Raw genomic sequence first — 26486 nt, forward strand, 5'->3', positions numbered from 1 at the left:
TTTCTCAAAAGTCATCCTTTAAATCATGGTTTGTTTTTATCCAAATAGCTTTTTAGTTGGCAAAGAATGGCTTCAATTTGATTCTATGCCGAGCATTGATATTCCAAGTTCAGGGATGGATGTAGAATTCAACCATTTTTCCACTAAAGAACATGTTTTTAAAATTCTTAAGTTATATTACTTCCGATCCTTAATATAAGATTTCGTTTGATTTTTATTTTGATTCTAAATATAAGATTCTAATCCATTTTATTTCTCAATTTGTATATTTTTTTTCTTAAGGTAGTCCTTCTTATAATAGTAGTTTTGGCCAATACACTTGATTAGCAAGAATATTTTAGAAAAGGTAATACCTATTTATTATAAATAACTAACTTAACTTATTTTCTTAATTTTTTTAAATTAGTCAACTAGCTCTTATATTTAGCACAGGAGATAGTAATACATAAATGGAACGAAATAATTTTTTTTAATACTTTCATTTTATAATTTATGCAATTAAAAATATTAATAATCAAATTGTAATTTAATAATGTTAAGTGGAGTATCAAAAAAGGGTACAGAAGTTGTCGTGTGGTTTAATATTAATTTGTAATTAAATAATAATATTTTAAAAATATGATACATAATCATCTGTAATTAGAAAATTAAACATAATAAATATAAATAACTTGACGTAAACATTATCGTTTAATATTAAGAGATGTGGAATCATTGAAAGGTATGTGCTCTGCTCTCTACAAGAACGCAAGTCAGAAATAGAAACCTTTTTTTTTTTGTGTGTGACAGAAATAGAAACCATATTAATGAAAGTAAAAGATAGATATTTAATAGTAATGCACAGAAGGAATAATAAAGATAAACATCAAAATAAAAATTAAAAAAAAAAAAAACAGAGAAAGGCATATGGATTAGTATTAAAACATTATATGCAATTAATATTCGTATTACACAATACAACCACATGTATATATTTAGCACAAGTGTTAAATACTCTAGACCAAAAAAAAAGAAAAAGCATCGAGAGACTATAAAGACCTTGAAAATTTCAAAAGTTGAAGAGCCTCTACTGGAAAACATCTCAAGAGAAAAAATAAGTTGACCCAGATGGTCAGATGTCTGAAGCGGCTTCCACTGAGCTTCCAATTATCACACCACCGCTTGGAAAAAGAAAGAACTAATCGATCACGTCAAATGGTGACCTCCACTATTTTCTTATCCTACATTTTTTTTTAATTTTAAAAAGGAGGGATGAGAATTTTTTTATGTGCATGTTTAAAAAAGAAATACAACACTATGTTTAAGGCAAAAAAAAAATGTGTAAAGTCAAGCCATCTCAAATTCTCGATTAGTTATAGAGAATATTTAGATCGAAAACAAATTATAATTTTAAAAGTGATTTTATAATATAAAAAAACACTTTAAAAAAACACTTTTAAAATGAAAACACCCTTCTTAAACGACTTCCTGGGCCCAACAGAGTTTGTCTTCCACAAGGTAGCCCAAACCAAAATTACAAGAGGCTTTTTTAATGGGGCAGTCTGTCACGGTGCGCCCAGGAAATCTATATTGTTATTTTTGAGATAAAATAGCTAATATTACAACAATTTTTCAACATACATATTCAACAAAGTATTTTAATTAAATACTACCTCCAGTTTTTAATATAAAACCTTATTTACTTTTTTTTATCCTAAATATAAGACTTTAATTTACTTTGTTTCTCATATTTATATATTTTTTTTTCAAAGTAATTCTTTTAACAATAGTAGTTTTAGTCAATACACTTGATTAATAAGGATATTTTAGGAAAAACAACACATATTTGTTATAAATAATTAACTTAAATTTTTTTCTTAATCTCTTTAAATTAGTCAACTAGTTTTTATAATTAGAATCGGGGATAGTAATTAATATCATTCTAAATAAGTTTTTATTTTTTTAATTTTAATGAAATCAGATATATTTAAAAATATAAAATTGTGTTATAATTTTTAATAATATATCAAAATTATGATCATATATAGCTTGTTATGTTGAAAACTCATATAAATCATATTATTATTACTAAAGTACTCTTTAGTAATTTATTAGCTACAAGCAATATGCTGGAAGAATTACGGGAGAACCTCCAGAAAACCCAAAAAAACACTTCTTGTATTGTTTTTTTGGACCTTGGTTATCCAAAGTATATTTCTAGATGGATGACCAAAGTGATGTGAATAGTTTTTTTTTTTTGGCCAGAAGATGGGAATAGTTAATATTACAGCTTGTACCGGGTTTTATAATTTTTTGTATGGTTTATTGATTCCTTTTAATTTTCGATTTTGATACCTTTTTATAATATAAAATCAAGTTTAAATCTTTCAGATAAAATTCTTTTTGAATTAATATATCCTTTAATTTTAAAATTTCTGTAAGAGAATCAGTTTTTTGGCCAACGTAAGAGAATCAATTTAAATCATAATTGATTTAAAATTCTGTTTCATTTAATTTAAATCATCATTGAATTGAATCAATTAGCAAAACAATTAATTGAATTTAAAACAATTAATATTTCTGTTTAAATTAATACATCCTTGAACTTATTTCTGATATTATTAATTTTTTATTATTATTCCCTGTTGCCTATATAAACTCGCCACCGGGTAATTCTAACTGTCAAACTAGAATACTCGCCATTGCAAATTGGTAAATCCAATGGCCACTCTTGATTCCGACGTGCTGATGGAGCCCGCCGGCGACGCTGCCGGTCCTTCTTCCAAGAAGCCTAAGCGATTCGAGATTAAAAAGTGGAATGCCGTCGCTCTCTGGGCTTGGGGTACTCTTCTCTTGAACCTTAACCCTAACCACCCCCCCCCCAACTGGCTCCTCTGATTTTCTTGTTTTGTGTTTTAGATTATCGTGCTTGGTGCCGTGTGTTTGTTTGTGATTTGGTGCTCATCGAATTGTGATTGCGCAGATATTGTTGTTGACAATTGTGCTATCTGCAGGAACCACATCATGGATCTGTGTAAGTATATCTCGTTTGAGTTTTCAATCGATCGATGCTTCATTCGCCTGAACTAATTCTTTTTTATGACTGCTTCAGGCATTGAATGCCAGGCCAACCAGGCTAGTGCCACCAGTGAGGAATGTACCGTAGCCTGGGGTATGTTCTAAAACCCTGTAACACTTTTCTTTGGTCTTAAATTAAAGATGGAACTTTGTTCTCTTAGGATTTTGATATTAATGGGACTTTGTTGTGATCATGCCTTTGACATATTGATTGGAGTCAGAATAATTGCATGGTGGTTCTCTTTGATGTGAAATTTAAGAAAACGTGCACAGAATATGTTGTTGTTAGATCAGTCACTTCACATTCACTGACTTTATATTTCTCTTCTTGAGTGACTTTTGTGATGGAATTAAGGGTAATCTTCTTCTAAGTCCTTTTTAGTTATGAAGCATGGAATCTGTCATGGCCATGTTGACATTTTAAATTTAAGATGATGCAAGACATGACTTGGTGCATATATTTGCAAAGTCTTGGAATGATTAATATTTGATGATAATGATATCATTTTTCAAGACCACCGAAAGAATTTACCTTAAGGTTTGGGTTTACAGCGCATAGGAATAAATATCACTCTGAACTCCTAAAATTCTAAGCTCCCCATTTGCTGTGCATAGGACCTTGCAGTATTTTTTTCCCCCTACAAAGATTACTTGATAAAAAGGCTATTATACAATACGATTGAAACTCTACGTGAAGGAATTTTGATTATTGCATCTAAATGGGACTTCTACACACTTGTTCTGGCATTATGTTGGTCCTCGTTCCCCCACACTCCTCTTTTATAACAACCTCGTGTAAATTTTGATGCATGTGACACCGGACGAGTTCCATTTGTTCGGGGTGATAGTGTTGTTTCCTAAACACCTTCCTTGTGATTTTTTTTTTTTTTTTATGCTTCATGGTTCAAGATACACTCATGCATTATTTTGGTTGTGACATTTAAATGTGCCGGAGAGGGATGAAACCGGAATAAAATTTAAAAAGGGGGTGGAGTAATGGAAATTTGTAGCAAAGATAAGCAGTAAAGGATGCGAGTAAGCAATTTCAAGGGGCGGATTTAGCAATTTTCTAAAAAATATAAATACATACACAATACATAGAAGACTCTCCCTCCGCCTCCCTCCTTCCCTCCCTCTGGGGCAGGGGGATTGCCCCTATAGTGCAAAATGTAGATCTATCTCTGGTGCTGGTGTAGTTGCATCTCCTGCGTTTTTCTAACTTTAGCAGTGGTGCTTTAGCAACTGCAGGATGACTTTAAACTGTTGCTTTGGCTTATTTATTTATTTATTTATTTTTCCATTCAGGGGTATGCAATCATGCTTTTCACTTCCATTGCATTAGCCGATGGCTTAAGACCCGTCAAGTTTGCCCTTTAGGTATGCAATCATGCTTTTCTCCCCTGTATTCACTAACATGTATTTATGGTTTCCCCCCCACTTATTTGGTGTTTCTCCGTTGCTGACTTGCTGCAGATAACAGCGAATGGGAGTTTCAGAAATATGGTCACTAGAACTTTATCAGGCTCCTTGGACCCCTGGATCAGCTGCCTTACTTTTACTATAGTTGTTTAGGAAAGATTTTCGTTTTGTAGCTCTCAATTGTTTTCTCTTTGCTTTACTTTTGTCTACGTATATTACAATTTACAAATCTGTGTGGATAAAAGAGTTCACTAAAATTTTGATTTAGTTGACAAAGAATGGCTTCAATTTGATTCCGCGCCAAGCATTGATATTCCGAGTTCAGGGATGGATGTAGAATTGAACCATTTTTCCACTACAGATTATACCAAATATATTTTTAAATGAATTAATCAATCCATAAATCACATGGAATATACAAAACGTCTTTCTATTATTCTAGTGAAATTACAACACGGTTTTCAAATTCTCAAGTTATAATACACAAATGGAACGAAATATAATAAAAAAAGAATGTTACTCAGATTTTCTTATAATGTTTTACAAATAAGATAGAATCGTAGTAACAAAAATATGGCAATAACAAAAATGCATAATAAAAATAAAAAATATAACTAATACTTTCTTTTTATAATTTATAAAGTAGACTATAATTCATTTTTCTGATATTAAAACTGTTGTTTGACGTATAGAAAACATATTTAAGAGAGAGAAAAACTATTTCTGTAGTTTTCGTAATAAGAATAAAGTCATTTTCAATTAAGCTTTAATAAAAAATTTTAATCAGCAAATTGCAATTTAATAATGTTGATTGGAGTATAAAAAAAGTTACGAAGAGTGGTTAGAAATAGAGTTGGTTGTAGCGTGGTTCAACATAAATTTATTATTAAGTGATAATATTTTAAAATACAAGACATGTTCATGTGTTATTAGAAAACTTAATCTAATGAATATGAGAAACTTGATGCAAACATTACTTTTTAATGATTTAGGGTTAAGAGACATGGAATCATTAAAAGATATGCGCTCTGTATAAGACACAAGACAGAAATAGAAATAATTCCAGGAGTTGGACACTATTATTAGTGAAAGTGAAAGATAGATATTTAACAGTAATATACAAAAGGAATACTAGAAACCCAAACATAAAAAAAGAAAGAAAGAAAGACACGTAGATTATTATAAAAATTTAAAATATGGACAATATTTATATCAAGTTTCTTATATCCATTATGTTAAGTTTTCCAATTAAACATGGTTATATGTCCCATTTTTAAAATATTAACATTTAATAGTATTTAATTATAAATTATATGAAACCAAAAAGAATATATAATCATGTTTGATTAGATAGCTTGGCATAATGAATATAAAAACTTCAACATAACTTTTTTTAAAAAAATATTATATGTAATTAGTATTCATATTACACAATATATTTAACTCAAAGTCTCAAACTCTTGACAAAAACGAAAAAAACAAACCCGTTTGAGAGGCTATAAAGGCCTCGAAATTTTCAAAAGATGAAGAGCCAGTTACTGAGAAAGATCTCGAGTAAATAAGCTGACGCAGAGGTCTGAAGGCGTTGGCATTAAGCTTCCAGTTACAACTGCGCCACTTGGAAAAAGAAAGAACCAGTTAATCACATCAAATGGTGACCGATACTATTTTCTTATCCTACAATTTTTTTTAAAAAAATGACAAAAAAAAGTTGAAAATTTATAAATGTCATAAAAAATTTATTGTCATTTACAAATTCAGTATTTTTAATACCAAATAAAATGTTATTATCAAACTTGATTTAAAATTTAGTATTTCCACCTTTTTTTTTGTCATTCTCCCTTTTTTTTTTTTAACAAATGTGATATGAGAATAATTTTTTTATATGAATGTTTGAAAAGATAACACTATATGATGTCCTAATTAATAAGATAATACTGTATGTCCAATTATTTATTTTTGATAAGTAAAAGTTAATTGCTTATAATTCATCAGTTAAAATAGGGAGATGTTAAGTGTATTATAAATTTAAAAATTCTAAAATATCATATTTTAAAATAAAGATAAAATTTTATATACCCTTATAATTACAGTTTAATATTCACAAGCACAGTTGACAAATTACAAGAAGCAATCCACGAATCTGATTTCTAAGTTTTGAATATACGCATATATATATATATATATATTCCATCGATAATTAAATATTTTTAAGCAGACGAAATGAAATTTCTTCTTGATTTTAAACTTTAATATTATGAATATTGCATGAGTGGATGTCCATAACCCCTAACTTTTAGAATTCTCATAGGATTCCTTACCTTTAAGTGTCATAAACTACATAACCTCCCTAATGCATGACTTGGGAAGAATTTTTTATTGTTAATTCCATTATGATATTCTTTATTTCTTTGTAACCTTAGTATAAGACTCCAGTGCTTAGAGGTCTATAAATAGAGGACATGCATATAAGGCATCTATATCAAGAAACAAAGTGAATGAAAAAAAGGCCATCTTATCTATTTCTTGCTTTCTTTTCTACCTCTAGTTTATTTATTTCTTATAGCTTTACAATACGTTATCAGCACGACCTTGTTTTAAAAATTTGAGATATACACCCCTTGTAAAATGATGTATTCCAATCATCATCATATATATAATTTATACTGTTCTATGTTGTTTTATCCATGTTATACTAACTCTCATATACATATATAAATATATATAATTTATATTGTTTATATTTTCTTTTCTCTCATTATATTTGTTTGTATTTATTTATGTTGTTTATATAATTTATTTATAATAATGCATAATAATATTATATGTGATTATATAATGTGATTTATATAATTATAGCTTTATCTATTATTTATAAATTTATATTTATTTTGTTTATTTTATTGTAGCATTATCTTTGTTTTTAATTTAAATTGTTATTTTATATTAGTTAGTCTATTGTAATATTTATATATTTATTTACACCATTGCTTTCCCCCCCTCTATATATACTTGTATATATTGTCTCTATATTATATATTGTAACTAATTATTTGTGTTGTTTATCTTTTTCATTCTCATATATGTTTATTTGTTATTATTTATTTATTCATTTATTTTTGTTTATAATTTTAAAGGAATAAATTATTTATGGGTGATTTTTGAATCCTAATATTTTATTTATTATGATTCAGTGTGCATCAATTTTATTACAATTCTAATTTTTGTTATTATCATTTTAGTTTGATTCATGGACAATTTTACCAAACTTGAATTTATGGCTCTTGACATCACCGGAAAAAAATTATTTGTCTTGGGTTTTAGATGCTGATATCCATCTAGATGCTAAAGGTCTAAGAAATACTATTTTACCTAAAAATGAAGCGACTAGCCAAGATAAGGCTAATACCGCGATTTTCCTATGCCACCATTTGCATGAAATGTTGAAAGCTGAATACCTAACTGTGAAAGACCAGTTAGAATTGTGGAATAATTTAAAAGAAAAGTATGATCATCAAAAAATGGTAATTTTGCCTAAAGCTCGTTATGAATAAATGCATTTGAGGCTCTAAGATATTAACAAGTGAATATGTTGTTCATGACAAGTGATTTTATGACTTCATATCAGTGATGATTAACTTTTAATAACTATTCTCTATCACGTTATAAAAAATGGATTAGTTTTGAGGAATTAGTGATATTGTATGACGCTGTATAACATTATGTAACAAAAATCATATTTTTTTAAAATTTATATCAGCAAATTAATTGACAACTGATGGCGCAGTAAGTGACAAGGGACGAAGCATATATTGACAATGAATGGTGCGGATAATGACAACTAACTATGCATCAGAATGTAATACACAACTAATTTTCATTTATAACTTCATATACATATAACTACTGATTTTATAACCCATTAAAAAAACATATAGTTGTATGTATCCAGTATCAAACTAATTATTTGTGTGTATTGTGACATCTACAAAAAAAATTTATGTCACTTCTATTTACGAAAAAATTCTGTTGCCATCATTTGTCTAGAATCAAAGTGGCCTTTTTTTTTCTCATTTTTTTTCTTTTTGCCTCATGTAATTACTCACCCTTCTTTGTTGCCTCTTCTTCCTCTTTTTGTGACCTCCACTAACGTGTCAAGAGTACAAAAGGTAATAGCTTTTGTGTAAAAAATTTAAAAAATCAGTTAATATAAATCTGTGCAATGTTGTTACTATTGACAAGTCAAGGAGCTATATTGACAACTGTCGCGGCCCATATTGACAACATATTTTCCTATCTCATAGTAAGGGTTTCTAACTACACCAACCTTCATCTTTCTCATCAATTCCCCCTGAACCATGCCCAAACAGAGCAAGCCCACTTTCAACCCACCTATAATATACCCAGAAACAGAACACCCATAATCACCCTACCCACCTATAATAAAACCCCACCTTGAATGACCAAACACACACCAAACCAAAAATACAAGCAATTTTTTGCCAATGATTGACATTAATCGAGTGGATGAGATTTTCAGATGGGAATGGGGGAAAAAACAGAATGAAATTTGGGGTTTTTTCCCTCTTGCTTATTGTATATGGGGTGTTGATTTTCAGACTGAAAAATAGGGCAGCTTTTAGTTAGTGTGGGTGCATCTCACCAGGGACAGATGTGTCTTTTTACAATTTACCAAATTACACTCAAGTCCCTTTAGAACTTTAGAATCATTATCAAATTTCTTGGGACTCTTTTATAGTATTTTGTGTTGTACGGGGACTTCAATATTATTTTTCTAAAGAATAATCACATCAATGTTAATGCCAACGTATCAACATAAAGTATAAAATTTATATTCACATCATTTACAAATCATGAATATTATTGTCCATTCTTCAAATTCTATATATGACACAGCTATTTCAGTTTACCGTCCTGGGGAACAGCACACCAATGAAAGAATCTCACCGGTCATCGGCTCTCTGATTAAACAAAAAGGAAAAAAAAATCTCACCTCCTCCTTAAAAAAAGAAAATCACCTTTCTGTAATTTGGTCTGGGCTACAAACTCTGCGGGCCGAGCAGTCTCTCACGGTGGGCCCAGGAAATTTATATTACTTTCAAAATATAAAATCTATTTGGCAGTATAAATTATATTAAAAAATAAGTTTTTTATTTATGACCGAAGAAGTATTATTTTTGAGATAAAATAGCTAATATTACAGCATTTTCTAAAGAATTTTTTGTTTTTATTTTTATTTTTAATGAAGCTATATATATTTAAAATATAAAGTTGTGTTATAATTTTTAAGAATATATCATAACTGTTGTCATACATAATATGTCTATGTTGAAGTCTCATATGAATGATACTATTATTGCTAAAGTACTCTAGTAATTTATTAGCTACAAGCAATATAGTGGGAAATTTAGGGGAGCACCTCCAAAAAACAGGAATGAAACTTTTTTTTCCCCCTCGGCTATCCAAAATACTTCTCCGGTTCTAAATATAATACCTTTATACACACTGTATAAGGGTCTTATATTTAAAACCGAAGAAGTATATTTCTAGATGTATGAGCAATAGTACGGCTTGTACTGGGTTATATATATATATATATATATATATGTTTCATGGTGTATTTCAATTTTGGATTCCTTTTTATAATATAAAATTAGCTTTAAATCATTCAGATAAAATTCTGTTTAAATTAATATATCCTTTAATTTTAAATTTTCTGTACGAGACTCAATTTAAATCATAATTGATTTAAAATTCTGTTTCAATTAATTTAAACCATAATTGAATTAAATCAATTAATTTAATTCAATATTTCTATTTAAATTAATACATCCTTGAACTTATTTTTGTTATGCTATTTTTATCGTATTATCATTATTATTAATTTATTATTCCTATTGCCTATATATACTTTCCACTGGGTGACTGCAGACCTCGAACGTTCAAACCGCGAAGTCCCAAACTAGAATACTCTACTTGCCATCGTAAATCGGTAAATCCAATGGCCACTCTTGACTCCGACGTTCCGATGGTGCCTGCCGGCGACGCAGCCGGTCCTTCTTGCAAAAAGCCTAAGCGATTCGAGATTAAGAAGTGGAACGCAGTCGCTCTCTGGGCTTGGGGTACGCTTGTCTTGAATCTTAACCCTAACTTTTTTCCCCTCCCTATTGTCTTATCCGATTCTCTTGTTTTATGTTTTAGATTATTGTGTTTGGTATCATGTGTTTGTTTGTGATTTGGTGCTCATCGAATTGTGATTGCGCAGATATTGTTGTTGATAATTGTGCTATCTGCCGGAACCACATCATGGATCTCTGTAAGTATATCTCGTTTAAATTTTCAGTCGGTGGATGCTTCATTCGCTTGAGCTAATTCTGTTCTATGACTGCTTCAGGTATTGAATGCCAGGCCAACCAGGCTAGTGCCACCAGTGAGGAATGTACCGTGGCCTGGGGTGTGTTCTAAAAACCTGTAACACCTTTCTTTATTCTTCAATTAAAAATTGAACTTTGTTCTCTTAGGATTCTGATATTAATAGAACTTTTATTGTGCTCGTCCGTTTTACATATTGATTGGAGTCAGAATAATTGCATTGTGGTTCTCTTTGATGTGAAATTTAAGAAAACATGCACAGAATTTGTTGTTGTTAGATCAGTCACTTCACATTCACTGACTTTATATTTCTCTTCTTGTGTGACTTTTGTGATGAAACTAAGGGCGTCCTACTTCTTAGTTATATCTTGACATAGTTTTTCTCTATGACTAGCTGTACGTATTTGCTAGTGGGATGGCCTATCCTGTACTTCCGGAAGTCTTGTGCTGTGTTGAGAATTTGTGTGTAATGAAGGATAAGATATGCTGAAGGGCCATCATCTTTTAAATGAAGTGTACTGCATAATTGTAAAGAAAAGCGGTAATTGTTTCTGTTTTATGTTTTAGGGGGTGCTTGGGTGATAACCCAAACCATGGTTTGGGAAAAAATCATCCAAACACCCTTAAAAAAACCAAAACCATGGTTTTGAGTCAAAACCATGGATTTGGAAAAAATAAAATTTTTTTGCTTTTGGAAAAAAAAGGAGAGTGTGAGAACCTATAGGATATGTATCTTTTTTTTTTTTTTATAAACATATTTTTTTATAAATATATTTAATCTTATATCTTATAAATATATATACATATTAATTATATTATCTTATGTATTATTAATTATGTTAATAAAAAATATATTATTAACAATTTTATTCCTTCAAATTAAAATATATCATAAAATATTTTTTTTTTGTAATTATCATATTAACTTATGTCTTTTTTAGTAATTTTTACATGTAAAAAGTGCTTCTGGTAACAACTATCCAAACACTCTAACTTCTCATAATCACTTTTTGACAAAATCTATTCTTCAAAAAATCTATTCTCTCTAGAATCTATTCTCCAGAAGCTATTCTCCAAACCACCCGTTAATGTATTTGTATTTAGCTTTTCAATGGACTATGGTTTATTTTTTGTTTTCATTTAGGTCAGCAATATTATGCCTTGCATATTTGAGGATTATACTAGTATCTATATTACGGAATATTTTAATTGGTACGAGATGACTGCTTTCAATGTATCATCTTTTGGCATAACGTGATCAACTGTTTGTGCAAGTGATTAGGGACTTATTGCCTTTAACCAGGGATCTGTGGTTGAGAGCTTGCTGTCAACTATCAAGGACGCTTTCAATTTTGTCAAACGTCATTTTACACTATATTTCAGTTTTGATAATTCATAATTTTAAGCAAGACTTTTCCCCCCCCCCCTGGTTTGCGGGTAGAGCTATTTAATTAATTACACTAAAGCCCCCTAATTTGTTCTCTTAGCTTGTCATTTAAGGGGGGAGATATATCACTTTGCGCAAAAATAATTTAAGATACATACATAATACGGATAAGACTCTCCCTCCCTATAATGCGAAATGCCGACATGTATGTCTGTCTCTTGCGTTGCATTTCACTCTAGCAGTGTTGCTTTAGCAAATGCAGGATGACTTTAAAGTGTTGCTTTGGCTTACTTATGTAATTTTTCTTCCATTCAGGGGTATGCAATCATGCTTTTCACTTCCATTGCATCAGCAGATGGCTTAAGACCCGTCAAGTTTGTCCTTTAGGTGTGTGCCCGGTACTTCTCTTCTGTATTGACTAATATTAATTTATGGGTGGTTGTTTTGACTTATTTGGTGTTTCTTTGTTGCTGCAGATAACAGCGAGTGGGAGTTTCAGAAATACGGTCACTAGAACATACATTTTCCATGTTGATGCAAAGTTTGCTTTGTCATAAGAAATTATTGTACTTTCTGATTTTTCTTGAAAGTTGAAATTGTCTTTTAACTCTGTGATTTAGTCATCAGTTTATCAATATTATCATGTACTCCTTCTATTTTAAATATAGATATTAACTAACTAATTCATATAGCTTTAAAAAATTTAGATAAGTTAATTATTTTTAAAAAAATGTGTGGTGGTTTTTTTCCCTCTAAAATAATTTTCTTTTTAATAATTTACATTAGAGTTATACATTTTGGGAAATTTTAACTATAGGGATGGTTTTGCAAAACAATAAATCTAAGGCAAAAGAGAATGAAATTTTACATTTACAATCAAATAATAACACGCCAATATTTAATTTTATAGTATCATGGTAAGTTGTATTTACCAGGAACTACCGTGTGGCTGGAAAATTTGGGTGCGTTACTTATGGAGGTTCTTGGTTAACTTGCCATAAAATAGGTTTCTTTTTTTTTTCCTTTTCAAGTAAGGTAAACATTTGTTTATCAAAGAGTACGCTAAATATGTCACGATAAAATTTTTGAATTAGTTAACAAAAATTGGCTTCAATTGATTCAGTGCCAGACATTAATATTTCCCAGTTGAACCATTTTTCCACCAAGGTTGTACTAAATATATTTCTAAATCTGTAGCAAAAAATTTTTTTTTAAATGAATCAAGCCATAAATTACTCGGAAAAGTTTACCCGCCCAACATTCAGAATGCAGGATACCTTTTTTTTTCTTTTTCTTTTGCCAACAAAATACTTATTTCCGGTTAAATTAAAACATGTTTTCAAGTTCTTAAGTTATACAGTAATACCCAGATGGAATGCAATATAATAAAAAATAATGTTAACAATATTTTTTTTTATTTTTTTAAAAATAGAAAAGAATCGGAGTTGAGTAATGATACAATACCCAAAAATATTACTCTTCCGGTTCTTAATGTAAGATCTCATTAACTAATTTGAATAAATTAAGAATGTTAATTAAATTAGTTAATATGATATGTTTTTTTAAAAATATTCTAAGCATCTTTTTTAATTTCCTTACTTGCTCTTCTATTTGATTATTATTGAAAAAATATCAATGAGGTTAATTTTTAAAAAAATTGATAAACATGTGAAATATATCTTATATATTGGACTAATATTAACGCCTCAATTAGGTTCTATGTTAAGCATATGAAGAGTACAAATAACAAAAAAAAAAACCATAACTAATACTTTCATTTTATATTTTATGAAGAATGGAGGGTTTTTTTTCTGGTAAAAGAAGTAAATAACTTATTTTCTGATATTAAAACTCTGTTGTTTGACACATAGAAAACGGATTTAGTGGGAAAAAGAAAAAGGAAAACAAATTTAAAGGGAGAGAAACTATTTCTATAATGTTCGTAACAAAAATTAAGCCACTTTTGATTAAGGCTTAACTAAGAAATACTAACTTGAATCTTTACTATAAAATCAGTTGACTAATTTAAAAAGATATAGAAAATCAGTTAAATTAATCACAAATAAATATTTTTTTCCTAAAATAATCATATAGATTAGAATAGAAAACTTTTAACTACTCTAAAAATAAATAAATAAATAAATGAGATAAAATTAATTAAAATTTTATATTTAGAACTAAATTAAATTTTTAATTAGCTCTCATATTTAGAATTGGAGGAGGTAGTATTAATTCTGGCAGTAAAAAAATATTAATAATCAAATTGTAATTTTTTTTTGGGTAAACAATCAAATTGTAATTTAATAATGTGAAATGGAGTGTAGTTCGCCAAACATGCCTCCACGATTTTTTTTCGTTTTTTAAAATACGTGACACAGCGCGGTCACTGCATAAACAAGGTTCATTGTTGTGTGGTTTAGTAGCGTAGCCGTTAGCTGCAGAGGAGTTCGTTTGTGTGTGTAACTTCCGTCATGGCAGTAGGGAAAAACAAGCGAATTTCGAAGGGGAAGACAGGAGGCAAGAAGAAGGCGTGAGCACCTTTTCAAATTTTTTTTTATTTTCTGTCTTCTTTATCTTTGATTCAACCTATCTCTGCTTCCTTGGCTTTCAGAGCCGATCCCTTCGCCAAGAAGGATTGGTTTGATATTAAGGCCCCTTCTGTGTTCCAAGTCAAAAATGTCGGCAAGACTCTCGTCACTCGCACTCAGGGGGCCAAGGTAATTTGTTTCTTGCTTTTTTTAAATTTGAATTTAGAACTCAGGTTTCATTAGCTGATTTACAAGCTGATGAGGGTCATGCGTACAGGAAGATTCGGTTGAGAGCAGAGGATGTTCAAGGGAAGAACGTTCTTACTAATTTCTGGGTATGATGGATTGCTGGAATTTATCTTGCTCGTTCGAGGATTGAATTCCTCTGTAGAACTAAATGAACTACTCTTCCGGTCCTAATTATAAGACCCAATTGACTTATTTGAGGAGATTAAGGAAGTAAGTTAAGTTGGTTATTTATAATAAATAAGTGTTGTTATTCCTAAAATATCCTTGCTAATTAAGTATATTGGCTAAAACTATCATTATTAGAAGGATTATCTTGGAAAAAAATGCATAAATATAAAAGAAAAAATGGATTGGGTCTTATAATTAGGACCAAATAAAAAGTCAAATTGGGTCTTATAATAAGGACCGGAGGAGTATTATATCTAATCAAATATTGTCATCATTAGGGAATGGATTTTACTACAGACAAGTTGAGGTCATTGGTTCGGAAGTGGCAAATTTGATAGAAGCTCATGTGGATGTGAAGACCACTGATAATTACACATTGAGAATGTTCTGCATTGGATTTACCAAGAGACGTGCAAACCAGGTGAAGAGAACTTGCTATGCAAAGTCAAGCCAGATCTGACAGGTAAAATTACTGAATTGTTTGTAAGATGCAACACCTTCAACTTTCATGAAAACATCAGAGCATCATATTACTGGCATTTTGCTTTAAAGTATTTAACAAGTAATTATTGAAATTTAATGGGTGTGGATCATTTGCGTTCCTTGTGACTTTGCTTCTGAATTTGACTATTTGAAGATTGCATATCTAGAAAGATTACTTGACTATTCAAGTAATTATTTGAAGACAGCATCATATTGCTTGCATCATTATATTTTTTATATTTTCAGATCCGCAGGAAGATGAGGGAAATCATGACAAATCAGGCTACCTCCTGTGATTTGAAAGAGTTGGTCCGCAAGTTCATTCCAGAAATGATTGGCAAAGAGATTGAGAAGGCAACATCCAGCATTTCCCCTCTACAAAACGTATTCATCAGAAAAATCAAGATTTTGAAAGCTACCAAGTTTGATCTTGGAAAACTGATGGAGGTATCTCTACTTGGTTAAATTTCCTTTTGATGTGTTTAATTAAGGGTCCAATAAACTTAAATAGAAACCAGCTAACCTGAATAGTTACAGTTACCCCTTCCTTCTTCACATTTGATTCCAATACTTGGCATGGTCCTCTATTTCGTGATTTCTTAATCAATCTTTCTCAATTTTATATCCCGTTGTAATAGAAGCTGTAATTCTTCAATAAAAATGTCCAAGGGGTGAAAATTCTCTATCATGTGATCATTAGTAAATGGATGGAAACATTTTGGTCAAATAGAAAAGGATGGAAACTTGAACCGTGGCCTGATCTCTTCTGATGCCTTTGCTGTCTTCTACCTGTAGGTTCATGGTGATTACTCCGAAGACGTTGGTGTGAAGGTAGATATACCTTCAGATGAAACAATGGCCGAGGCAACAACCGAAGTTGTTGGAGCTTGATTGACAATGCTTGCTTAGTTTTAGTTTAGAAGTTGTACTACATTAGCTTCACTGAAGTTTAGTTTTACAAAGTCCACCCTTTGTTATTTACTCTGGTGGAGCAGTTTCGTAGTGAGATTGAATAAAATACAGTTGGGAACATTCAATATATGTGTACAAACAATTTGAACATTCAATATATGTTTACAAACAATTTGTTTTTTAACAAATAATTTGTTCTTTCTGTTACCAAGCTTGGGTAGAGATTTCTTTAATTTAATTATGCCCTTGAAAATGGTTTTCCTGGATATTGTTGATTTTAAGTTCTTACAAAAATTTGACAAATGAATATTTTTAGCAACTTAATTATAAAGTAAGAAAACAATTCACTGTGGTTTTATTGGGATCCATACTTGACTATATGAGAAGAATTTTGTCTTGATATGCGTGAAAATGCTTTTTTAATTGCTTTTGAGGGTTTTCGAACACCCCTTAATGGGGCTTGGTATGTTGGGTTAATGGGGCTTGGCATGTTGGGCAAATAATTAATATCCTCTTTTAATTTTTTGTTTGTTTGAAAGAAAACAATAAATGGAAGATAATTTAATAATTATAATACCTTTAGTCTATTAAAATATTTGTTGTTAATCTTAGTAATAACGGAAAAGATTTACGTATCTTAAATAAAAAATCTTAAATTTATATTCATATCATTCTTTTTGTTAAATTATTTTTCAATTACCAATAGTGAATTTACAATTTTATTTATTTAAGAACCTTGATTCAATAAAATTACATTGGCTCATCATACACACAAGTGAAGGACATTTCAGTCAATTGATAAATATTCCCAGCATTTAAACCAATTTTCAGTTTATATTGGATGGAATCATGATTTATTCAAATTTAATGATGGCAACAAAAAGGAATAACTGAAAAAAAGAAAAGAAAGGAAAAACAAACCAATAAGTGTCAGTGTAATCTTATTTCCCTTCCATTATCTACTGGCGGGACACTTTGACTGTTACCAGGGCCTCGTCTAAAGCTTGAACTCTGAACTGTCTCTACGCAGTCCCTACTTCAAGGCCCTGTCCAGATTCCTCGGATAACAAACCTGATCTCTTGGACTCTTACAATATGTTATGGTCCAAGATCAGTTCGATAATTCAAAAATTGTTTCGCTGTCAGTACAGCCATAATAGTGCAATTCCATCACTTTATTATGTCACACAGTATAACTTTTTTCACAAGTTAAAATATTATCAGAATAAAGAAGTTAGGCATTAGCAGAACAAACTTCATCCCTTATTGTTTGTGATAAAGCTTCATTTCACTGGCTAAAATAAGAATTCATATGCTAGTTTTACTATCAGAAACATTCCAAGATCAAGAAAATAGTTACAACAATCTGCCTCTAGTTTGTCTACCTTAGTCCTCTTTAGTTGAAGTCCTGGAACATCCACAAAAACGCCATTTGAGGCGCCTTTTGCCACTTTTCTTGCGAAGGTGAATAAAGTCCCCCAGCAGAACATCTGTTCGTCCAGAAAACCTGCCTTTCTCTTTGCTTGTCTTTTCATCAGCCAATTTCAGCAAAACATATTGGATGTTCTGCACCTCAAACTGCAATCTCCCTATCTGTTCAGAACCTCTTCGTGCCTGCTCGGTTATTCTTTTTCTGTTTGTGTGTGCACCATTTTCCAACTCCACTGAAGTCTCCCTGACTAAAGATGACGAACTCGCTTGGATATCTCTACTCAACCGATCATTGAGGTCCACTAATTGTGCCACAGCTTCGTCTACTTCTTCTACTTGTCTTTTGACTGTCTCAGATTTAACATCATTGCCCTTCTTGCTTCTCTTTCCTGTTTCCACCTTCTTTTTTAAGTCTTGCACAGTTAGCTTCAGCATGTTTAATTTCTGAGCATCAGAGGCAAGTCTGGCCAAGATCTTTCTGCCCTTGAAATCTTGACCTCTCTCTCTTGTAGTTTTTGATAACTCGAGTTTGTCAACACCCAATTCCTTCTCAACCTCCAGTTCTGAAGATGAATTTTGGTATCTACCTGAACCGTTTGACTCATGGCATGTGATTACATCGTCCACTGGAGCAACATCCTGTCTCTTTGCTTCACTGCGCTGCTCAGCGGCTTCCCATAACTCAAGCATCTGGTCATCAGTCCCTCGACTCCTACTACCATTTCCTCTCTTGCACTTCTTAGAGATCGGACTATCTGAGACTTGATCAAGCGGAATGTCTTTCATCAAAGAACCATTTTCATATTTCGGCTTCTGTGACTTGAGATCATCTACAGAGTCATCCTTAAGTTCCATCTCAACTTTTCTGATGTCATTTTCTGGATATGGGGCAGCTTTTGACTCTGAGTCTCTGGTCATTTGCGTTGGAGCTTCTGCTTCAACATTGGACACGGTAGTCAGGCTTTTCTCAAATTGTCTTTCAAATTCTTCCCCCATTACCTTTTCAACCTCCCTAATTCTTGCCTGTATTTTCAGCAAATCAGAAACCCCATCTGGTAATGGCGTCAAAGTCTTTTCATTCTCTTCTGATCCTTGACAGCTGTGCTGTTGAGGACAAATTTCAACCTCTTCATCCTGTATAAGCATTCATGAAAAACAAAGGTAAGTAGAATATACATCTATTAACTGCATGAGCTCAAGCTTTTGACAAGAAAAAAAGAAGAGGGTAAACACATTGATGAGGTCAAAAGAGTATTACCTGCTGTTTTCCCTGGCCTTCAACAGAAGATCTCCCGGTCCGATGAAGAGCAGTGTATTCTAAAGATTCAAAGTCCCCCTTCAAAGAAGTAATAACTGGAGTATATGCAGATAACTGGCCCTTCAGCCCTTGAACTTCACTTTCCAGCAGACCAATATTATCTCTCATGCGTTCAATCTCCAGGCTTTTTGCCGTGCTTTCATCTTGAAGTCTGGTGCAAACTCCAGAGAGTTCATTTACTTTATTTTCAAATAATGCTTCATTGATGGATGAAATCTGAAGATCGAAATAGAATGTTGCAGCTTCAGCCTCCCAAAGTTCAGATTCATTTATTTTCTCAAGCAGCTCTGAATTCAAAGATTCTTCCCTGGCTCTCTGTTGCTCAACTTGCTGTCGTAATAATCCAATCTCAGACAGGATATTTCTGTTTGCCACATTAAGGTGCTCAGACTCCTTTCTCTGATTCAAGCATTCTTCTGATATTTCAAGAACCTGACTCTCTAGATTTTCCTTGATCAGTCTTGATTCGTGGCATTCCATCTTCAGTTCTTCAACACATCTGCAAAGCTCTGCATTCACTGTCTCCGCCGCCTTCAGCTTTTGTTCCATTTCTAATATCTCTGCTTCTTTCTTTTTGAGAAGTTCCTCAGCCTTTTCAATTTGATGACATAAATGATTATTTACGTTTTTGGCTTCCTGAAGTTCTTCGTCCATCCTCTCAATTGTGTCATTCAGGTACTCATTATCTACACCTTTTAGCACCAATTTTTCATGCATCACTCCTACCTGCTGCTTGAGGTCACTGCTTAGATGATGAAGAATGTTCAGATGTTCACCAAGTGCTTCATTTTCCAAGAGCTTCTCAGCAGCAAAGCTCTGATAAACCACATTGAGGTTGCTTAGAGTCAGTGCCTCATGGAGGATTTCACAGCAATCATTGTCAGAAATGGAAATTGCATCTTTGAGATCCAAAACACTCTTAACCAATGAACTATTCTCCTCAAGTGCCTTGCCATTTTCCTCCTGCAGAACCAAATTTGTTCCTTGCAAGTCCAGTAGCTCCACGTGCAGATCTTCCAAATTGGACTTCAACATATTCTCCTTTTCCTCTCCCTTGATTACTTCATCCCTTAAATTACTGTTCATCTCCAAAAGTTCAAGCTTATCCTTCTGCAACATTTCATGCTGCTCTATCAGGATGTTGAGCTCCTGCTTCATGGTCTTTGTCTTGGACTCCAGTTCTGCTCCCTCAGATTGCAATTGACAAAGTAGAGTTAAGAGGACAGAGTTCTCTACCAGCATCTGCTGCTTCTCATCCTGGCTTCTCACAAAAGAACCTTTCAACCCCTCAATATTATCCAAGATATGAAGTATATGCTTTTCCTCTAGCTTCAAAAGTTTGCCATTCCCATCATCATGATCAATTCGAAGAGCCCCACATACTTGATGAATCCCCATTCTCAACTTTCTAATTTCTTCTAACAAAAACTCTATTTCCATCTGTTGCTCAAGATTTTCACATTCCAACTCAGAGACGACTTTATCAGAAAACTTTGATGCCTCAACATGTTTTTCACACTCAACTAATAAGGCCAAGTTCTTCTGCTCCAAGTCTTCCACAAACCTCTGCAAAATGAATATCTCAACCTGAGCATTTACAGCCTTGTCAAGTTCTTCCTCAAATTCTTTCTTCCCCAACCTACGTTCCTCTTGTAGCAGATGGACAAGGTTCTCCAAATTAGTCAGTCGAGCCTCACTTGAATGTTTATGGCTAACATGCTCATCTTTTTCCACCAAAAATGAAGCACGAAGTTCTTCTACCTGATTAATTGTGCAATCTTTTTCCCTCTCCACATCAGTGTATTTTTCTTCTAGTGTTGCAAACCTCTTTTCCAAATTACAGAGTCTTGCTTCTACACTTTCCAATTGAGATACCAGAGTTCTTCTTTCATTTAGAAGATTAGACTTCTCATCATTCAGCAACTTGCAGAATTCGTCTAAGCTATTTGATTTAGCCCTCAAACCTTCAAGCTCAATGCTGGCATCAGACAGGGACTTCTCCAGTAAAATATTCTTTTCCAACAACTTGTGCATACTTTCAGTGATTATTTGTAACTGTGAAAACAGGGTTGATTTTTCAGCAATAATGGCTGATTTTTCTTCCTGAAGAACTTGGCAGCTCTCCTTAAACTTCTTCACTTCACTTCTCAAGCCATCCAACTCATCATTCAAATTTGACAGGGAACTTGCCATATCGGCATTTTCACTTGAAAGTTTATCTATCTCCTTTGACTTTTCATAAAGGGCTTCTTTCTCAAGTCGCTCCATTTTGCAGACATCCTTTAGGTTTGAGTTTTCATTTTGTAAATCTTTCACAGTTGCTACAAAACATTCAGGATCCAAACCAACAGTCTTCAGTTGTTCTAGCATAGCCTGATATCTCTTATTCAAGGCCTGGATTTCGTTCTTCATTTCATGAATTTCCTGCTGGAGAGCATTGCTTTCTTCATATTTAGCAGAAAACTCCTGTTCAAGTTTCTCTTTAATCTCCTTCAATTTAGAGATTTCCATTTCCTGATTTTGTAATGACCTAGTAGAAGAAATATTAAGTTCATGAAGAGTCCTGTTCTCTGCAACAATCTTTTGCACTTCTTCCTTAAATCCTTCTTTGGAAAGTTCTAACTCCTTCAGTAGCTGAAGCCCATGATTAAGCTCCAAAGAAAGAGATTTTTGCTCCTCTTGTGATTGGGAGTACAACTTCTGCAAGGTCTGCAAAGTGGCTTCGATTTGAAGAAAGTTAGAATGTTCTTCCTGTAGCAGAGTCTGAAGCCTCTCCAACTCAGCATGCTTCTCTAAGAGCTCTTTATCTTTTATAGCAATCTTCTGCACTAGATCATCAGCCTCCAGACGAAGAGATTGATTTGATCTCTCCAACATATCACGATGCTTTTCAGAATTCCTTAATTCCTCAGCTCCAGTCTCAATCTCTTTACTCAATCGGTCAGAATTTTTTTGCGCCTGCAAAATTTCACTCTCCATTTTGGTTATTGTCTCCATACACTGCTCGTACAGGATAGCTACAGCTTCCTTCTCAGTATGCAGTTCAGCAAGCTGTTTCCTGAGTGCTTTAATTTCAAATTCTGCCTTTTCGATTTGCCCATTTAGCATTCTGGATTTCTCCTCAGCATGAAATACATTAGTTTCTAAAACAGATATTTTATCAAGGCATTGTTTATACTGAAGAAGAACAGCATCCTTCTCAGCCTCCAATCTGGCAATTTCTTCCTTGAGATTTTTTGCTTCAGTTTCTGCATTAGCAGCCCTCTCATCAAGACCCTTAGCATGCTGCTGCACCATAGATAACATTGCCTCCAGGCTAGCTATCTTCTGTAAACACTGATTGTACTGAGCTAGACCAGCATCCCTCTCAGCTTTCAGCTCTGCAAGAGCCTCCCTCAATATTTTGATTTCAATTTCAGCTTTACTAGCTCGTTCATCAAGGCCTCCAGCATCCTTTTGAGTCTTATTAAGCTCTCTTTCCATTTCAGATAACTTCTCCAAACTCCTCTGATACTGAAGAAGGATATCGTCCTTGTCAGACTGTAATCTGGCCAGGGCTTCCTTCAAGTTTTGAACTTCGCCTTCTGCTCTCCCTGTATGCTCAGAATCATAATTGATCTGATTCTTAACCTTCTGTTTTCCAGCTGGTGACCGAGAAGACCCATAAATTTCATTCAGCTGCTTCAGACCCTTTTTGCTTATGCCATAGTCTGTTTCCTCTGCGTTCCCTCCATTCTTTTTCAAATTATTGCGGATTGACGAAAGTGCAAGTGCATCACTCTGTAGGTTATCTGGCTCCATGAATGCACGAATTGGATGAGGAACTTCTGGCGTGTGTGGCTCGGCCCCAGGGCCACAAGAACCAGATGGCGAATTATCATTCAACATATGTTGAGCTTCGTTGGGAAATGCTTCTGCCATGGTTTTGTGGGCCTGGCGTAATTCTACTGTTGCATGATCATACCTTTCTGCTAGAGCTCGGTATGCTCGGTAGAACTCCTCAACTAATTTCATGAGTTCAGGGCGCTTCTTATAGTACATTTCTGCCCTCCTTGCAAATGAATCAGCATCCTCTTCAATCAGCTTGATCATTGATTTTACTTTGACATCCATGTCTGTAAAAATTTTAATTAAGTCAACCACAAGTTTCTGAACTAAACAACTCAAGCACAAACTCTATTTGCTTCTTTTTCCTTATCTAATCACATTAAAGGCCCACGTTTCACAAATTATAACAACCGTATTTTTTTCCCTTCTCTTTGATCAACCTCTTTCCTGAGTCACATAGAATCTATTAACGTCAAAATTGTCCTCTGACAAACAGATTATATTTAGCTTCTAGCTGTGAGTTTTTTTTTTTTGGGTGGGGGGGGGGGGGGGATCCACTGCAAGAGGAGTTATTCAATGTAACATTCAAATGTCATTTCCCCTGCGTGTGTTTCATGATAACAACTTGCTTCGATTCATTTTGTGTTCTTATTTTATTTTATTTTTGCAAAGCAAGTTTAAGAAGTAGCAGACCAATCTAGCACTGCAGGTCCATATTTCCACTTCTATACTTGAAAAAAACAAAAATTATTTAAGACAACAAAGTTAAAATCAAACTACAATAAAAATATTCATTAATAATGGATCAGTTGGTATAAAAGCTAACTTGACTGCTAGAGACTTAATCTACTTTATCGAGAACATTCAAAACAATATATATATATATATATATATATATTTCCAAGTTCATGACGTTTTATTGGCATCAGTCACAGCTAACCAATAACATAGTGATCCATAAAACGCAGCAGACAGGCAAGTAGTATGGAGTATTATATTTCCATGTTGATCCCTTCCCACATTTCCCCTTTCTCGACAAAATGGAAATTTGCAGGGATGAAAATATAAAACAATTAATATGGCATATTCTCAACCGACACGCCTAATAGGTTCTGCTGAAATAAATAGCATCACCTTTACGACACAAAAACTGCTGAAAACCGGACTTTGTGTGACAATGGTAGAGAGTTCAGACGTAGTGGAAAATGTCAAACCTGTAAGGTTCTCCTGAAGCCATTTTGAGTTCTTTGGGCTGATGTGGCTATCCCACCACCAAGAATATAAGCGCCTGGACTCAGAATGTAACAAAGTTGCCATGACTCCAGCTAATAACAACAGCGCAGCTGGTTTTGTTACGGCAAAGGCCTGGGAATGGTTCCAAGCCAGACTATTATTCTATGGATTCCGACCACCTGTCTTGTTCTACTTTGAGACTTTTGTACCTAATATCAAATGATTATATACTCAATATAGTTAGAAAAGATAGATAGAGATATGAGAGAAATCCAGTCGTACTGCTTCGAAGATGGAAATTGCTCCAACATCAATGCTGTATTACCTTCCCAATTGGACCTAGCTCCAAAATCTGAGAGCATAGCCTTGTATCAACAGCTTCTAAAGTTCAAAATCAGAATTAACTGTGAAGAAAAGAGGAATTAGAAAATGTGAGACTAAAATACATCTTTAAGCTGCCAGGCAATGAGGGCCGGGGACAATCAAAAGATACTTGTCAACAAGCCAGATAAAATACCCTCTATGACGCGCAATTTCTGGACTTAAAAAATTTAAACAGTAGATCCTGAGGGTGAGAAACCAAAATTAAAAAAAACTACACACCCCTAATGATCAACTGTGGCATCTAGAGCTTGAAGGGGAAAAGAAGAAGAGACAAGAAAGAGGAAACCGTGATTGGAACTAAAATTCAAGGAACAGCAGCTTCAACAGGGATTGAAGAATGTGGGTAAAACCGATCTGTTGACGAGATTAAAAGCCTACCAAGAGGTTGGATGGTAAATGTGATCAGCAATCGCCAGTTACCACTCAGAGCAACATCATTCTGTCAAACTTGGTGCCGAGAAAATCGAAAAAAGAATCGTGCTTTACTCCAAATTTGCTAAAGCACGCCCCAAAAGTATGAAATCTTAGCAACGGGATCTCATCTTCCCTTTCATCTATCCTACAAGCTCTCCATCTCTCCGACGAACCTGCCTCCCTTCTCTCTCCTCTAACCTTGTGATGGGTCACATACTGTGTTCTCAGACGCTAGCTCTGACACTCTAGGAAACCATGGCATTCAGACCACGAAGGGATCAATAAAAAACAAGGAGGACACGGAAACGGAAACGGCGACGGTCACGACGGCGACACCAAGGGGAACAGAAAGCATATCACAGAGGGATTGAAGAGTTCTGCAGAAACTGATCTGTTGAGTGTTAAGGATCAAAAACTTACCAAGTAAACTAAATGGCAGGCACTGATCAGCAACCCAACAAGCGGCTACCACTGAAACAGATATCATTACCTCAAATTCAGAAATGGACATCAAGATTCAAGAATATCGCAAACAGAGTCAAAGTTTATTCCAAACTGCATCAAGTACAACAAAGGGGCAAGAAATCTCACAATGGGATTCCCTTTAGCAGCAGCTTATCTTCCATTTCACCCCATTTTTTTGCTTCAATCTCAGCGACGACGCAAGGACCAGCCCACTTCCCTTCCCAGTTCTCTCTCCTTGAGATGCGTTCTACTTCACGTTATATTCTAAAGATGCTGGCTGTCTGACACTCCCATGACTCATCAACTGTGAAAAGGACGACGCAGAGTGGGCAGAAAAGTACGGGATTTTGTTGCTTTTGATAATATTCTCTTATTTTGGTGACTATCGAATGGGAAATCATTATTGCCTTCTACTGTGCTTAAGGAAAGGTAAATGCGTGTAAGTGAATATCTTGAACCCCCAGCAGCAAAATTTGGGAACAGCGCACGGAAGAAAATTTATGGTTATGCCTTTAATCTCATTGATTAATTTGTTAAACTGATTAATTAAATTTGATTTTCCAGTAAACGGTCATATTCTTCAGGTTTAATCCGCCTTTCATCGTTACCGTCAAAACAGACGGGTGAGATTAGATAGAGATATTAGGAAGGTGCCGTAGTTACTATTCTGTCCTTTCTCGTGTTTCTCACTTTTTACCTTGCTTTCATAAATTACTCTTTTTACACAGTCGCACTTCGAAGTTAATGAAGTCATATCACTTGCACCTTGCACGTGATTTATAAATACTCTAGCAAAGTATTAAATATTGCTTGTTCT

At 33.4% G+C, this 26486-nt stretch overlaps 3 protein-coding genes and 1 pseudogene across 3 annotated transcripts; 3 read left to right on the plus strand and 1 right to left on the minus strand.

Annotated features, from left to right (window-relative positions):
* The first annotated feature begins 2693 nt into the window (after nt 1-2693).
* Nucleotides 2694-4766, plus strand: LOC114741077 (RING-box protein 1a-like). The gene is made up of 5 exons (XM_028929339.1): nt 2694-2821; nt 2963-3013; nt 3092-3151; nt 4363-4434; nt 4531-4766. Exons 1-5 carry the CDS (start codon nt 2701-2703, stop codon nt 4566-4568), a joined length of 342 nt encoding a protein of 113 aa, XP_028785172.1. The 5' UTR covers nt 2694-2700; the 3' UTR covers nt 4569-4766.
* A 5672-nt stretch (nt 4767-10438) lies between these two features.
* Nucleotides 10439-12914, plus strand: LOC114741076 (RING-box protein 1a-like). Its single transcript, XM_028929337.1, has 5 exons — nt 10439-10619; nt 10763-10813; nt 10892-10951; nt 12572-12643; nt 12733-12914. The coding sequence occupies exons 1-5, from the start codon at nt 10499-10501 to the stop codon at nt 12768-12770; spliced, it is 342 nt and encodes a 113-aa protein (XP_028785170.1). The 5' UTR covers nt 10439-10498; the 3' UTR covers nt 12771-12914.
* Nucleotides 12915-14718: 1804 nt separating this feature from the next.
* Nucleotides 14719-16807, plus strand: LOC114741078 (40S ribosomal protein S3a-like; annotated as a pseudogene).
* A 1030-nt stretch (nt 16808-17837) lies between these two features.
* On the minus strand, nt 17838-26049 carry LOC114741073 (protein NETWORKED 1A). Its single transcript, XM_028929334.1, has 6 exons — nt 25796-26049; nt 25625-25675; nt 24732-24810; nt 24388-24615; nt 19286-23460; nt 17838-19161 (listed from the first exon to the last, which is right to left on the minus strand). The coding sequence occupies exons 4-6, from the start codon at nt 24488-24490 to the stop codon at nt 17983-17985; spliced, it is 5457 nt and encodes a 1818-aa protein (XP_028785167.1). The 5' UTR covers nt 24491-24615; nt 24732-24810; nt 25625-25675; nt 25796-26049; the 3' UTR covers nt 17838-17982.
* Between the last annotated feature and the right edge of the window lie 437 nt (nt 26050-26486).

This window comes from Neltuma alba, unplaced genomic scaffold (genome assembly GCF_004799145.2).
Source record: "Neltuma alba isolate B1F8T4 unplaced genomic scaffold, ASM479914v2 tig00003263_pilon, whole genome shotgun sequence".
Taxonomy (NCBI): domain Eukaryota; kingdom Viridiplantae; phylum Streptophyta; class Magnoliopsida; order Fabales; family Fabaceae; genus Neltuma; species Neltuma alba.

Bases quoted from the DNA above. Each gene is read 5' to 3' on its own strand.
- LOC114741076 (XM_028929337.1), top strand. From the start codon at position 10,499: ATGGCCACTCTTGACTCCGACGTTCCGATGGTGCCTGCCGGCGACGCA. The intron at 10,814-10,891 runs GTAAGTATATCT...TGACTGCTTCAG, and splicing joins GAACCACATCATGGATCTCT to GTATTGAATGCCAGGCCAAC. The intron at 12,644-12,732 runs GTGTGTGCCCGG...TTGTTGCTGCAG, and splicing joins CCGTCAAGTTTGTCCTTTAG to ATAACAGCGAGTGGGAGTTT.
- LOC114741073 (XM_028929334.1), bottom strand. From the start codon at position 24,490: ATGGCAACTTTGTTACATTCTGAGTCCAGGCGCTTATATTCTTGGTGG. The intron at 23,461-24,387 runs GTTTGACATTTT...AAATTTTTACAG, and splicing joins GCTTCAGGAGAACCTTACAG to ACATGGATGTCAAAGTAAAA. The intron at 19,162-19,285 runs GTAATACTCTTT...ATGCTTATACAG, and splicing joins AAGGCCAGGGAAAACAGCAG to GATGAAGAGGTTGAAATTTG.
- LOC114741077 (XM_028929339.1), top strand. From the start codon at position 2,701: ATGGCCACTCTTGATTCCGACGTGCTGATGGAGCCCGCCGGCGACGCT. The intron at 2,822-2,962 runs GTACTCTTCTCT...GTGATTGCGCAG, and splicing joins CGTCGCTCTCTGGGCTTGGG to ATATTGTTGTTGACAATTGT. The intron at 3,152-4,362 runs GTATGTTCTAAA...TTTTCCATTCAG, and splicing joins GGAATGTACCGTAGCCTGGG to GGGTATGCAATCATGCTTTT.